The 16,114-nt window shown below is 40.0% G+C and overlaps 1 protein-coding gene across 2 annotated transcripts in view; it reads left to right on the forward strand.

Moving 5' to 3' along the window:
* DNAH5 (dynein axonemal heavy chain 5) overlaps window positions 1-16,114 on the forward strand; it is a 329,281-nt gene that overhangs the window by 105,400 nt on the left and 207,767 nt on the right. For both annotated transcript variants that reach the window (XM_070774842.1, XM_070774841.1), the window contains exons 18-23: window positions 4,453-4,618; window positions 5,525-5,764; window positions 7,346-7,536; window positions 7,625-7,712; window positions 10,191-10,324; window positions 14,911-15,112. In XM_070774842.1, the coding sequence (XP_070630943.1) occupies window positions 4,453-4,618; window positions 5,525-5,764; window positions 7,346-7,536; window positions 7,625-7,712; window positions 10,191-10,324; window positions 14,911-15,112 (1,021 nt within the window). The remainder of the gene's footprint in view (window positions 1-4,452; window positions 4,619-5,524; window positions 5,765-7,345; window positions 7,537-7,624; window positions 7,713-10,190; window positions 10,325-14,910; window positions 15,113-16,114) is intronic.

Raw genomic sequence — 16,114 nt, forward strand, 5'->3', positions numbered from 1 at the left:
ATTATTGGGCTCCATGGTTTTTAATATTACCCCACTGTACAATTGCACTCATCTCACATGCTAGTAAAGTAATGCTCAAAATTCTCCAAGCCAGGCTTCAGCAATACGTGAACTATGAACTTCCAGATGTTCAAGCTGGTTTTAGAAAAGTCAGAGGAACCAGAGATCTAATTGCCAACATCTACTGGATCATTGAAAAAGCAAGATAATTCCAAAAAACACATCTATTTCTGCTTTATTGACTATGCCAAAGCCTTTGAGTCTGTGGATCACAATAAACTGTGGAAAATTCTGAAAGAGATGGGAATAGCAGACCACCTGACCTGCCTCTTGAGAAATCTGTATGAAGGTCAGGAAGCAACAGTTAGAACTGGACATGGAACAACAGACTGGTTCCAAATAGGAAAAGGAGTACGTCAAGGCTGTATAATGTCACCCTAATTATTTAACTTCTGTGCAGAGTACATCATGAGAAACGCTGGGCTGGAGGAAGCACAAGTGGAATCAAGATTGCCGGGAGAAATATCAATAACCTCAGATATACAGATGACAGCACCCTTATGGCAGAAAGTGAAGAAGAACTAAAAAGCCTCTTGATGAAAGTGAAAGAGGAGAGTGAAAAAGTTGGCTTAAAACTCAACATTCAGAAAACTAAGATCATGGCATCGGGTCCCATCACTTCATGGGAAATAGATGGGGAAACAGTGATGGATACAGTGGCTAACTTTATTTTTCTGGGCTCCAAAATCACTGTGGATAATGATTGCAGCCATGAAATTAAAGGACACTTGCTCCTCTGAAGGAAAGTTATGACCAACCCAGATAGCATATTAAAAAGCAGAGACATTACTTTGCCAACAAAAGTCCATCTAGTCAAGGCTATGGTTTTTCTAGTGGTCATGTATGGATGTGAGAGTTGGACTATAAAGAAAGCTGAGCACTGAAGAATTGATGCTTTTGAATGGTGTTGGAGAAGACTCTTGAGAGCCCCTTGGATTGCAAGGAGATCCAACCAGCCCATCCTAAAGGAGATCAGTCCTGGGTCTTCATTGAAAGGACTGATGTTGAAGCTCAAAGTCCAATACTTTGGCCACCTGATACAAAGAGCTGACTCATTTGAAAACACTCTGATGCTGGGAAAGATGGAGGGCAGGAGGAGAAGGGGTCAACAGAGGATGAGACGGTTGGATGGCATCACTGACTCAATGGACATGGATTTGGGTGAACTCCGGGAGTTGGTGATGGACAGGGAGGCCTGGCGTGCTGTGGTTCATGGGGTTGCAAAGAGTTGGACACGACTGAGCGAATGAACTGACTGACTGACTGGTTCTTAGGATTACTTTATAAAAGTGCAAAATTTTAAAACAATTAAATTTAAAAGCAAATTTTAAAAGTGAGAGTGTTAGTCGCTCAGTCATGTCTGACTCTTTGCAACTCCATGGACTGTAGCCTGCTAGGTTCCTCTGTCCATGGGGATTCTCCAGGCAAGAATACTGGAGTGGGTTGCCATTCCCTTCTCCAGGGGATCTTTCTGACCCACGGATCAAACTTGGAGCTCCCACATTGCTGTGCTGTGCTTAAATGTTCAGTCATGTCTGACTCTTTACAACTCCATGGACTGTAGCCTGCTAGGTTCCTCTGTCCATGGGGATTCTCCAGGCAAGAATATTGGAGTGAGTTGCCATGCCCTCCTCCAAGGAATCTTCCCAACCCAGGGATTGCACCCAGGTCTCCTACATTGCAAGCAGATTCTTTACTGTTTGAGCCACCAGGGAAGTCCCAAGAATATTGGAGTAGGTAGCCATTCCATCCTAAAATATTTTAAAAAATGGGAAAAGTAGCATTTTAACCTATTTCACTGCCATTGTGATAATTTGGTATATTGCCTATTTACATTTGTGATCCTTACTGTAAAGACTGCAGATTTGTAATGGTGTTTTTCTTTTCTCCGACTTACTTTTTATTCAGAAAATATTTCTCATGTTGCTCCAAGGCCACCATTTTAAGGATGCCTTCAGAATATTCTATTGAGTTGATGTGTCCTAATTTACTTGCTTTGTTATTGTTGGATAGTTAGATGATTTCTAGTTTTGCTGTTTTACCAAGAATACAATGAATATATTTATATGTTTCATGCTTTTTATTCCCCTTTAGGAGTATTTCCTCCTCCAAAAAAAATGTGTCTTCATTTAATAGCTGCTAATATTTGTAGCCAAATTGCTTTTGAAACTGATGATATCAACTTAAAATGCCATAAGCAATGTAGTAGTACCAATTTCACTGTCTTCCAACAAACACTGCTTTATTATAATTACTGTAAATTATAATAAAATTTTTCCTAGAATAAGGTACAGAGTAGAGCAATGCATTTATTATAATAAAATACAACAATAAATGTATCGCAAGTAATTATAAATTATTAATTTTACCTTAAGTGGCAAAATCATAGAGCCTAATTTTAATTTGCATTTTGATTACCAAAGTGAATGATTACCAATATAAAAGAATGCTTTCTCTTGAATTCATTTACTTTTTATAATTCATTTTTTCCTTCAAGAATTTTTTTATGGAGCTTCTGTGTGAAACACTGCTTGGGAATAAAACAGTGAACAAAACAAGTGAAATCTCTGCCATCGTAATGCTCGCTTTCAAGTGGAGGATATAGAAAAACAAGCAAACAAAAAGAGCCAGTGAGCAAACAACATGCCAAGTTCAGTGGAGAAAAGTTAAGAGGATAGTGGAGAAAAGGAGTACCTGAAAGGGAGTAGTGGTTTTATGTCGATGGTCAGGGATGACCTCTGGAATTACATCTGAGCACAGGAAGTGAGGGAGAAAGCCATGTGACTATGCCTGGGGAAAAGCTTTCCAGGCAGCGGGAATGGGAAGTGCAAAGGTCCTGATGCTTATTCTTATGGTAGAAAGGCACTGAGTTGAAGTCCGTTGATTATGTTCATATGCTGGGGTGGGGGAGATCAAGAAGAGAAGGAAAAAGGGAATGGTTGGTAAGTGTAGTCCCGGGGAAGCAGGCGAGTGTGGCTTAGAACTTTAGATTTTTTTTTTTTTTAAAGCAGCTACTTGTGTTGTTTAATTTTTAAAATTTTATTTAATTTACTTATTATTTATTTTTGACTGCTCTGGGTCTTCATGTGGTGCATGGACGTCTCATTGCAGTGGCTTTTCTTGTTGCCTCACATGGGCTCTAGGTGCCCGGGCTTCAGTAGTAGTGGCACATGGGCTTAGTTGCTCTGTGCCAAGTGGGGTCTTCCTGGACCAGGGATCGAACCTGTGTCCCCTGCATTGGCAAGTAGATTCTTGACCACTCAACCACCAGGAAAGTCCCTCGTATTCTTAACTAGAAGGATAAGCATTATATTCCTGAAAAAGGAGGAAAGAGAGTTGACGATGGATGCTGGTTAGTCTTCTGGATGAGGGCATGGGGTCAGGGCCAGGTCATGGGGAGGATGGTGCAAGGATTTGAGGGGACAAGGATTTGGGAACACAGTTGTCTGGGGCCTGGCAGGGAATGTGGCTGGAGTCACATAGAGTGATTCCTGGGTAGCATTAGGAGCTGGACTGAGTTTGGAGGCCATGAATTCCTAGCGCCAAGCCCCTGCCTTGCCATGACCTGTGTGTGCAAGTAGAGACTGTACATTATCTGATCATTTGGGTTGGACTTCTCCTGCTTAGGGCCCTGGAAGGCTGAGGGGTTGATGGAGTAAAGGCTGTTGGCAAAAGAATGATTGATGTGAGACACCATCCTTAGGGGAGGGTGTGCAGATTCAGAGGGTTTATTAAGGGTGAATGTCGTGGCTGATGAGGAGGTAAATGAACCCTGAGGCTAATGGAGTGGAGGGTCCATGAGGACATTAGAGTGTCTCAAGGTGAACCATGGTGGGTTGAAGCTGGAGACCATGACCCACTCACAGTCTGTTGCTTCATGGGTTTGTTTTTTCAACTAGGTGGTAAATCACTGACTATATCATCTCCTTGTCTGTCTATTTGTCTTGATTAAAGTGCCCCAGTATATTCATTTGTATTTATTACACTCTTGAGAAATGTATAATCTAGTTGGAGGGGAGGGGAATACTTAAAGTTAGTTAGGGGTTGATGATGGATTGTTGGCAAAGGTGAAGAGGGAAGGGAGCCTGACTAGAGCAGATTTATATGAAATAGAAGCTTCGTGGGAGGAGAGGCTCTTCATGGCTTTTGGACTTATTTCCTCCACTGCTGGAGAAATTAGAGTGATTGTGGTCCATCTATTCACCAGTTGGTTCTCTCATCTTTAACACAGCCCTTTACAGGATGCCTGGCCTGGGTTAGCGTGAGAAGTATGGCCATTGTTGGAGGCCAAAATCTCATCTGGAGGCTGGACCTGTCGCGTTGCTACCAATACTGATGTGCTATCAATAGCTACATAAACAAATATGACATGATGCTATTTTTTTTTGATAGGACCTTTGTGTAAATGGTGCTCAGATACTACACTTTAAAAGCTCTTTAGTGGAGGAAGCAGTTAATGAGCTAATTAATATGTTGCTGGATGTGGAAGTTCCATCTAAGGAAGAAAGAGAGAAAGTATTCAATGTGAATAGTGATGATTGGAAAAATGAAAGTTCAGGTAAGAGAAGCGGGTAATGGAAGGGTCTTGTTTTTCTAGGACATGCCTGAAAACCAAAATTTAATATTCTACTTTGCAGTGAATTTCACACTCTAATAAGACCCTCTCAATTTTATAAGGACATTAATAAATCTGAAATTAGGATTTGGGGCACACTTGAATGATGGCATATCATTAATTTCCATTACTTTTTGTTCAGCTCTACAAACGTGTACTTCACACTGGTCCTTGTTAGCTCTGTTTGCATTTAGGTGTAAGTGTGTGTTTTTTCGCTTTATCAGTAAAGTAGGATGGATTATGGGTTGGAATTCCCACTGGAGTATGTCTACACCAGAGCAAGTGGTTTATGGAACAGATGAAGACAGTGAGAGGCAGAGAAGGGATGCTGTTCCCCATGGGTTTGTGGTTGTTGGTGAAAGAGAGACCCCAGAGAGCCAGCACCTAGGACCCCAGCCCTGTCTTGTTTTTGCATAGCTCCTACCTCTCCTCCTATTCCCACGCATCAAGGATGAGAGGTTGCATCAGTCCACCTTGTTCCCCCAATGTCCTCTTCCTATCCTTCGATGGCCTCATTTCATAAGAAGTATGACATTTGAGTGTTATTAAACTTGCATGTATGTGCGTATGTGTGGGCTCAGTCCTATCTAACTCTTTGCGACCTCATGGGCTGTAGCCCACCAGGCTCCTCTGTCCATAGGATTCTCCAGGCAGGAATACTGGAGTGGGTTACTGTTTCCTCCTCCAGGGGATCTTCCTGACCCAGGGATCAATCGATTATGTGTTTTGTGTTTCCTGCGTTGGCAGGCTGGTTCTTTACCACTGCACCAATTTATCTTAATTTTCTTCTTTAACTGCAATAGGTGCCCCCTACCCCCATCTCTTTCAGTTTCTCTCATTTTGTAACAGCAAAAAGAGAAGAAGAAAATTCTGATGCCTTGACTTCTTCCCTTAATGCCGGGGCAGGCCTCCTGCCTTTGATGACAATCTCAAGAAAGAAGAAAGAGATCGAGGTGTTAGAGGAAGGAGCCCGAGAGTTGCTCTGTCACTTCAATCACCAAAACACGGATGCTCTTCTGAAAGTTACAAGGAACACACTGGAGGCCGTCCGCAGGCGTGTTCAATTCTGCAACGTGACGAGCTTCCGGGGTAACGAGCCCACAGCGTTTGCCTCTTGGTTTGCCAAGCCTGGCCTCTGGTTGTGTGTGCATGTGTGTGTGTTCCTGTTAAATTTAAATAATCCAAACACTCACCATTTCTTCAGTGCCTCCTTGTACATTTATATAATATAAACTTGGATTATCCCAGCCGTTCAATGAAGTAGACACTAGCATTTCTCTCATTTAAGACTGATAAGACTGCAGTCCAGGAAAGTTAAGGAATTGACTTAAGGCCACTTAGCTTTTGTTAATAACATAATAATCAACATCACATTTAATCTTTTTGTAATAAGATGAAAACATGTGAAATGAATTGTTTTAACTAGTAAAAGAAGAAATATTTTAAAAAGAAGCTATATAGAAACATACTTTCATTGTTAAATCATTAGATTATTAGCCAGTCTTATAAAGATTTTATTAATGTCATAACCTCCAAAGCAGAAAATTATTATTATTTTTTTTTGCTATTTCATGTCAATTTAGTACTTTCCAGCTCGTTTCTCCATTCTTAAAACAATCATCTCTCTTCAGCACCATTCAGAAATTGGTTTCCCAGATGGGCCACAAAAATCATTCAAATCTAGAGACATTCTGAAGCTAAACTTTAAATTGAAAACATATAAAAACAAAGTAACAATAATTAATTAAAACTGAAAAAATAATAGAATAATAAACCTTTTTATTTATTTTGAACATGGGCACCTAAGGGAAAGCAGTTAGTTAACTCTAATAGTTAATTAAAAGTGGATGAAAAGAAGTGGAAACATTGAAAGAACTTTTGATTGGCAACTTGGTTTATTATGTTTTATTTCACTTCAAAATGGAGGATAGTCCTTTTCTTTGACATGGGGCTAATGTTTGAACTTATCAACTGTTGATATGTTGGATATTGTCTCCTGTCTTCCTAACTTTATATATTACAGGTATTTCCAGTTGTATAGAGTTGCACACATACATATCCATACTATATACCCATAACTATGCCTATATCCAACTTTAAAAGTCCCTTGGATATAAATGGTGAATTACACTTTATTTTGTCCCTGCTCTTTAACCGCTCCCAATGTGATATACTCTGATGTATATCAGCGTGATGATAGTGATGGTAGAAAGACATGTATTTTATCTGAAATTCCAAGCTGGCGTTTGTTCTGATAGTCTTGTGTTTTACCCCTTACTTACTTATTCTATATTTAATTTGCTGGCATCCTATTATTCAGACACTCTCGTCTTCAATATTTTAGGTAAGAGTTCCTATAATTATGTAATCTGCCGACTCCATGCAGCCAATTTTCGTTATGGAACATGTACCCATAGATTGTAATCAGCAGAAGATGGCTTGGGTTCTACTGAACTGCTGTGTTCCACGGAGCAAAACTAGATCCTCTATTAGTTTTTATTCATTCACTCATACGTTCAGCAAACTCATATTGTCTGATAATATACCTATTATGTATTTATCTAGGTGCTTTTGTTTTTCTGGTTAAAAATGAGATTTTATCTTTTTCATTAAAAAAAGAATCTTTTTAAATGAAAAAGATGAAAGCTTCCCTGTTCTGTGTTAACTCAGACAGTAACAGTGCCTCTAAAGTGAAGCAGAACGGTCTGCCCATTTTCCGGGCAAGCATCACTCTGGCCATCCCCAACATCAGCATGGCCCCAGCCCTCGAAGACATACAGCAGACGCTGAACAAAGCCGTGGAGTTCATCGTCACTGTCAGCAAGGGGGTCAGACAGTGGAGCGACGAGCCGGTGTCCAAGGTAGGTTTGGCATGAGGAAACCGTTACGTGTGGAAGCTGCTCCTTTTACAGGTGATAGGGGACTGAAAGGTGTCCTTTTCCATTGCAGAAAAAGATGCAGGAAAGAAAACTGACTGCCCTGCAGCACAATGAAGACAGTGATTCTGATATTGAAATGGGAGAAAACGAACCTCAAGGTAAATGTTCTTTTAGTTCTTTCTGAAACTAGTCATTCTAAATCAAAACCTGTTGAGCTAAAAGGTATTTCCATCCCCCAACCCCTGTGCAATCAGATTGTAATATTAGTCTATGAGTCAATTTCATGTTTGTAAAATACAGATTCATGTATTTTATATCACCATGATAGTGTAGTTTATTATTATTTTTTAAAGATTTACTTATTTATTTATGGCTGTACTGGGTCTTGGAGAAGGTGATGGCACCCCACTCCACTACTCTTGCCTGGAAAATCCAATGGATGGAGGAGCCTGGTAGGCTGCAGTCCATGGGGTTGCTAAGAGTCGGACACGACTGAGCGACTTCACTTTCATTTTTCACTTTCATGCATTGGAGAAGGAAATGGCAACCCACTCCAGTGTTCTTGCCTGGAGAATCCCAGGGACGGGGGAGCCTGGTGGGCTGCCGTCTATAGGGTTGCACAGAGTCGGACACGACTGAAGCGACTTAGCAGCAGCAGTACTGGGTCTTCGTTGCTGTGCCTGGGTTTTCTCTGGTTGAGTGAGCGGGGGCTTCTCACGGCAGTGGCTTCTCTTGTTGGGGAGCACGGGCTCTAGGCCTGCAGGCTTTAATAGTCGTGGCATGTGGCTCAGTCGTTGCAGTTCTTGGGCTCTAAGGCACAGACTCAGTAGTTGTGGTGCATGGGCTTAGTTGTCCCATGGCATGTGGGCTCTTCTCGGACCAGGGATCGAACCTGTGTCCCCTGCACTGGCAGGCACATATTTTATCACTGAGCCACCAGGGAAGCCCCTAAATAGTATGTTTTAAATGTATATATCAAAGACATACTGGGGGACAAGAAGGATTTTAGTCTCACAGTTTAAAGAAAAGCTTGTCATTATCACAATGAATGTTTCCTGATTTAAGAGATCTTTTGTATTTTGACACATTGTGTGTCCTGTTTCGCTTACATAATGTGATTTTTGCTGTATATCTCATGGTTTTCATTTATGCTATTGTTGTTGTTCAGTTGCTAAATTGTGTCCGACTCTTTGTGACCCCACGGACTGCAGCAGCCAGGCTTCCCCGTCCTTCACTGTTTCCCGGAGTTTGCTCAAACTCACGTCCATTGAGTCAGCGATGCTCTCCAACCATCTCACCCTCTGTCGTCCGCTTCTCCTCCTGCCCTCAATCTTTCCCAGCATCAGGATCTTTTCCATTGAGTCGGGTCTTCACATCAGGTGGTCAAAGTATTGGAGCTTCAGCTTTATCATCAGTCCTTCTAATGAATATTCAGGGTTGTTTTCCTTTAGGACTGACTGGTTTGATCTTGCAGTCCCACAAGAGTCTTCTCCAGCACCACAATTCGAAAGCATCAATTCTTTGATGCTCAGCATTCTTTATGGTCCCACTCTCACATCTGTACATAACTATTGGAAAAACCATAGCTTTGACTATATGAACCTTTGTCAGCAAAGTGATGTCTCTGCTTTTTAATGTGCTATCTAGCTTTGTCATACCTTTTCTTCAAAGGAGGAAGCATCTTTTAATTTCATGGCTGCAGTCACTGTCTGCAGTGATTTTGGACCTCAAGAAAGTAAAATCTGTTACTATTTCCACGTTTCCCTCTTCTATTTGCCATGATGTAATGGGACTGGATGCCATGATCTCAGTTTTTGAATGTTGAGTTTTAGGTCACCTTTTTCATTCTCCCCTTTCACCCTCATCAAGAGGCTCTTTAGATCCTCTTTGCTTTCTGCCATTAGGATGGTGTCATCCCCATATCTGAGGTAATATTAGGGAGTATATCACATTCAAGTTGCTAATGATAGATGATAAATTTAGTCTTTATTTATTCAGACTTCTTTTAAAGCAGCTGAGCAAACAGCAGACCTTATGTAATTTTCAATTAGTGCTCATATCCCTTGAGATGATAAATAAACTAACCACCAGGAAGGCACTGAAACAAGTCCCTCTTTAAAATAATCTGTAACCAAAGAGGATAAAGGCAGAGTGCGCAGGCTCAGAGGTTGCAGTGCATGGGCTTAGTTGCTGTAAGGCATGTGGGATCTTACTTCCCCAAGCAGAGATTGAACCTGCATCCCTTGCACTGCAAGGTGGGTTCTTAACCGCTGGACCACAGAGAAGTCCCCTCTATTGCTTTTCTAAAGAAGATTTTCAGAAGTCCTTACTTTACTTACAGTGTTAGTCACTCAGTCATGTCTGACTCGTTGTGACCCCATGATCTGTAGCCCGCCAGGCTCCTCTGTCCATGAGATTTCCCAAGCAAGAATCCTGGAGTGGGCGGCCATGTCCTTCTTCAGGGGATCTTCCCAACCCAGGGGTCGAACCTGGGTCTCCTGCATTGGCAGGCAGATTCTTTGCTGTCTGAGCCACCAGGGAAGCCCTCTTACTGTTACAGAAACTCACTCATCTTTTTTAAAGCACGTTTCTATACTTTTGATATAAATATTTCTCTCTTTTTTTTTTCCCTTTAGATACCCTTGAGATAGCATCTGTGAACTTACCCATTCCCGTGCAAACCAGGAACTATTATAAGAATGTTTCTGACAACAAAGAGATTGTAAAATTAGTCTCTGTGCTTAGCACAATCATCAACTCCACCAAAAAGGTATGCCAAGAGGATTTGCAGCCAGGCTATTTTGCTTTACAGCACAAACCTGTGTGAAGTCCAGCATTAAAGCTTGCCCTTCATGTAGCCTGGGTCCCACCCTCTGTGACTTCAGTGAGCAACTTATGGAATCTTGTAGGTGCTCAGCCAATGTTTAACTCAAGATTTTTCATTCCAGATTGCAAGGTGAAAGAGAACTATCTTTTCTGTTTTTTTTTTTTTTTTTTAATATTGTCTCCTGTTTAATGCCTTAAACTACTTATGTACTTACATACCACTAGTACAAATAAGTCTGTTAAAAAATTTGATACTTCTCAAAGCCCAAGTCCGACTTCACTTTCAAAGAGTCAGTGATGCTGGAACTGGCTTGTATCATTTGAAATAGAGTAAGATTTACACTCTAATTTTCTATTTGTGTATATCAGATGAATGTTTATGTATATTATAATGTGGAAAAAAGATAATACTGAATATTGAAAATATTATCAGCACAAACTTGCCCTGGACATGGATATAAATTCAGGTTAATTTTTTTCTTCCAACCTCTTCTTGTCTCAACTTTCCCTTTTCTGTTCAGGCAAATCTGTTTTCGTGGTCAAAAAGACTCAAAATTCTAACATCAATTTCTCCTTAAAAGAAAATATTCACATTGCCACTAAGACCTGCTGACTCTTTAAAAACGTTTCTCAGTGTTGAGGAAACAGCTGTCACTCAGCAAATGTGTCTTTTCTATTACTCAGTTTTGATAGAATGAACTTCTTTTGTTTGAAAGTGTTTTGAAAAGCTGCCTTTGCTGTAACCATGTGAGGAAATATTAAGTTTAATTTTAATGTATTCCTGAGGGAACTGGAAGCTTTTGCATTTCTGATCTTTCTATTTTCCTTTCTTAATATCGTGAAGGTCCTGTATTTAAGTTTGCCCTAGGGACTGCGTTCACATAATTCAATTTAACAAATATTTGTCTAGTGCTTAGTTTATCAAGCTCTATACTAAATGTAAAGGTAAGTAGAGTATTTTATGATGATAATAAGCATTGAAGGATCCTTTCAAATCCTCAGTAATCATAGAAAACACAATAAAATAGACAATAATAAAGTTCATTACTTTCTCTGAATGTAAGCAGCCAGCATTATGAAAATCTAAGAGTAAGGCCTAGTAGTTGAAATTAATATCCTGCTGGCACCAAAATATTTATGTGTGTGTCATTTTTGTTACATTTGCCTTTCTATTATATGAAGGAAATGTATGGATGTTAGTCTTTCTTAAAATAATAGAAAAAGTTGGGACTTAGAATAATTTGAAGGACTTTATCCAGATTGATAGGATGGCCAAATTGTTTGTGGAAGTATATATGACCAAGTATATACTTGGTCACAGTCCATAGCCATCAACCCTTCTGGATTTTGTGTGACTGACCTTTCCTCAACCACAGAAAATCCTCTGATCTCAGCCCCTTCCCTCTTACAGGAGCTAACTGAATCAGAATGTAAACTTGACCTACATTCAGCTCATCCAAAGGTTGGCCATCAACTTATAATACTGTCTGGCTTGAAAAGATGAGCTGGACTGAATAATCAAAATAACCGTGGCAATTAAAATAACTTAAATAAATCAACCCTACAAATGTAGTTCATGTAATTTTCCTTTAGATTCTAGGTTACCTCTGCTTTCAAAAGTCCCAATTTAATCAAGTTAGACACTTTCAGATAAAATAATGAGAGTCTAAAACTTATTTAGGTAGAGTATCTTCTTAATAATATAAACTCTTGGATGTTGAAAGATCTGGATTCTGGAATTTCTATCCATATTCAGGGGTCCTTGATGATCTGTAATTCATTCTCCAAACCATCATCCATTTGTGAGAATGTCCACATGCTGTTGCAATGCATTCTGGGTGTGTATGTCAGCATCTCATCTCACGCCAGGGGATTGGTTGTGGTTGGGACACACAGCAGCAGGCTTACCTTTCTGCATTTTAATGAGTGGGAAGTCTCAACACTCATTAAGCCTGAGGTTCTGAGTGACACATTAGCTTCATGTTGGGCATGGCGGTAAAGCTATCCTTGGTTTGGTACAACTTGGTGAAGTTTACTTAATTGGACCATTTAGAATGAAGTTGGAAATGCTCTTTTCTTTCAAATAATGGCATTTTCACTCTCAGCTTAAAGTTTTTTTTTCTCATTTAGATGTAACTCTGAAATTATAATATTAGCCAGTAGAAAAAGTTGATTGCCAAGAGCTGTAAACATTAGAATGAGGAGACAAATCTTAATTGTTTGGAGATGATATAATTATCTACCAAGTAAATCCAAAAGTGCTAATCTGAAAAGAAAATATGGCTTAGTTAAGAGTTAAGTTAGTAGTAAGTTGAAAGATAGGCATTTCTGCTGAAATACAGTAAATATGTTCCTAAAAAGCTTGATTTGCAACATCGCACATTTAATAAAATAGGGATTATGAGAAAAATAGGGTTGGGAAGAACATACAAAACGTAGGAAATTCTGTAACCAGGGTAGTTAACAAAAAACTGTAACAATCATAGTAAGATACTAAGCCATTTAATGACATCGTAATGAGTATGAAACTTTACTATCAAAGATGAAAGAAACTTGGGAGAAGGTGATGTAAAAAACAGTTAAAAATGCTGAGTTATGGAAACAAAGGTAAAATATGCAAAAATCAGGTCTAACTGTGCCAAGAACATTCTCAAAACAAAGTGGAGACCAAATTAACCCCAAAGAAAGAAGGGGCAGAAAGCATTGTGCCTCTCTGTGGGTTGCTGCTTTAGTGAATACAAAGCAAAGTACTGGGAAAAATAACTCTTGAAAATGTGAGCCTCCTGTTATATTGACATCATTTCCTATTTGCCAATTGTGAGACAGCCAATGCATCTTATAGAAGCAAACTTTGTAGCAAACAGGACCATTCATTAAAAAACCAACTGAAAAACAGTTTATATGCCATTCATATAGTTATAAGAATAGTGGGAAAAGGTCATTTTTATGATAACAACATCATTGGAGAATACCTAGGAGCATACATGATGAGAAGTTTGTAGGGTCTTTATGAAGATTTCTCTAAAACTTAACAAGGAAGTTAGAAAGGAAAGATGAGAAGATATACAGAAATATTTAACACTGTATGGATGTCAGTCCTTATCTAATATATTTATGCATTTTGTGTGATTCCATGCAGTCTTTCAATGGAGTTGGATGCTGGATGTATCTGTTTGTGTCTCTATATCTAATCTCCATACTCTGAACTTAGGGAACAAGTCAATGGGTTTCCTTTGAGATTTCCAGTGGATTTCACCCATGAGAGTCTTGGAGGAGCTCTGAGCAGTGGAAGAAAGTGACCTCAGAGTATATTTTTACCCCTGTAGCATCACCCTCTCCTTGGTATGGTTTTGAGCTGTGGTTTTTGACCTGAGGTCCAGCTCCAATCAACTGGGCCCTGTCCAAAAGAGATTTCATGGACTCAACTCGCTGCCCTACCCTCCCAGAAACTGTTCCCCTTCCTTTTTTGCTAGGATGGTAGTTCTATTGTTACCAGTCCTGGGTTACTTGTTCATTGTTGTATCCGGGTCCAGTTCTATGGCATCTTCAACTAGTCACAGGGTTCACTAATTAAGCATGTTAATTAATTGATGGGAACCCCTAGCAATTGGCAAATATATGCAGAGTACGTCATGAGAAACACTGGGCTGGAAGAAGCACAAGCTGGAATCAAGATTGCCGGGAGAAATATCAATAACCTCAGATATGCAGATGACACCACTCTTATGGCAGGAAGTGAAGAGGAACTAAAAAGCTTCTTGATGAAAGTGAAAGAGGAGAATGAAAAAGTTGGCTTAAAGCTCAACATTCAGAAAACTAAGATCATGGTATCTGGTCCCATCATTTCATGGGAAATAGATGGGGAAACAGTGTTAGACTTTATTTTTTAGGGCTCCAAAATCACTGCAGATGGTGATTGCAGCCATGAAATTAAAAGACACTTACTCCTTGGAAGGAAAATTATGACCAACCTAGATAGCATATTCAAAACCAGAGACATTACTTTGCCAACAAAGGTCAGTCTAGTCAAGGCTATGGTTTTTCCAGTAGTCATATATGGATGTGAGAGTTGGACTGTAAAGAAAGCTGAGCACCGAAGAATTGATGCTTTTGAACTGTGGTGTTGGAGAAGACTCCTGAGAGTCCCATGGACTGCAAGGAGATCCAACCAGTCCATTCTGAAGGAGACCAGTCCTGGGTGCTCTTTGGAAGGAATGATGCTAAAGCTGAAACTCCAATACTTTGGCCACCTCATGCAAAGAGCTGACTCATTGGAAAAGACTCTGATGCTGGGAGGGATTGGGGGCAGGAGGAGAAGGGGACGACAGAGGATGAGATGGCTGGATGGCATCACTGACTCGATGGACGTGAGTCTGTGTGAACTCCGGGAGTTGGTGATGGACAGGGAGGCCTGGCGTGCTGCAATTCATGGGGTTGCAAAGAGTTGGACATGACTGAGCGACTGAACTGAACTGATTGTGATGTTTTTTATTCTTCCTTTTCTACACAAATCTGTCATTTATATTCTAGGAAGTTATTACATCCATGGAGTGCTTCAAACGCTATGATCACATTTGGCAAAAGGAGAAAGAAGAAACTATTATGACGTTTATTATAAAAAACCCCTCACTTTCTGAATTTGAATCCCAGATTCTCTACTTCCAAAAACTAGAGCAAGAAATTAATGCTGAGCCTGAATATATCTGTGTGGGTGCCATTGCCCTGTATACAGGTTGGTTCATGTCATGAAAATTCAACAGTATTTTCTGTCTCTTTACCTAGATTAGCATTCCAGAGAGTTCTAGCTTTCTTAAAGATTGACTTTCCTTTTATGGGCCTCAAGCTGCAAGACCAATTTGTAGGTTTTGTTTTTAATCTCTTCTGCATAATTATTTGGAGAAGGCAATGGCACCCCACTCCAGTACTCTTGCCTGGAAAATCCCATGGATGGAGGAGCCTGGTAGGCTCCAGTCCATGGGGTCGCTTAGAGTCGTGCATGACTGAGTGACTTCACTTTCACTTTTCACTTTCATGCATTGGAGAAGGAAATGGCAACCCACTCCAGTATTCTTGCCTGGAGAATCCCAGGGACAGAGGAGCCTAGTGGGCCGCTGTCTATGGGGTCGCACAGAGTTGGACACGACTGAAGCAACTTAGCAGCAGCAGCAGCATAATTATTTATTCTGGACTGTTTTGGGACACTTTGATGCTAAACGTTGAAAATAAAGGCTAATTAAGAGAAGGGAGGAGCTCTCATATTTGGAATTAAAATGTACTGTTTTTATTTTTTTTATTTTATTTTTTAAAAATGTACTGTTTTTAATAAATAACAATAGCAAACATTTGAGGCTTACCTCCAACAGTTTTCTTAGGTACTTTTTTTGGGGCATTTTGAAATGTGTTTTCAATTATTGCAAAACAGGCTTTATACAATCAATGAATATACAATAATGTGTTATTGTTTAGTTGCTAAGTCATGTTCAACTCTTTTTTGACCCCATGGATCGTAGCCTACCAGGCTCCTCAGTCCATTGGATTTCCCAGGCAAGAATACCTAGTGGGTTGCCATTTCCTTCTCCAGGGTATCATCCCGACTAAGGGATTGAACCCGCATCTACTGCATTAGCAGGTGGATTCTTTATGACTGAACAGCCAGGGAGGCCCTAATATAATAATTAGGAAAGACTAATTTTTTTTCAAGTTTGGTTTTTCATGTGTTAAAGGGCTCTTGGCT

The sequence above is a fragment of the Bos indicus genome, chromosome 20 (genome assembly GCF_029378745.1).
Source record: "Bos indicus isolate NIAB-ARS_2022 breed Sahiwal x Tharparkar chromosome 20, NIAB-ARS_B.indTharparkar_mat_pri_1.0, whole genome shotgun sequence".
NCBI lineage: Eukaryota > Metazoa > Chordata > Mammalia > Artiodactyla > Bovidae > Bos > Bos indicus.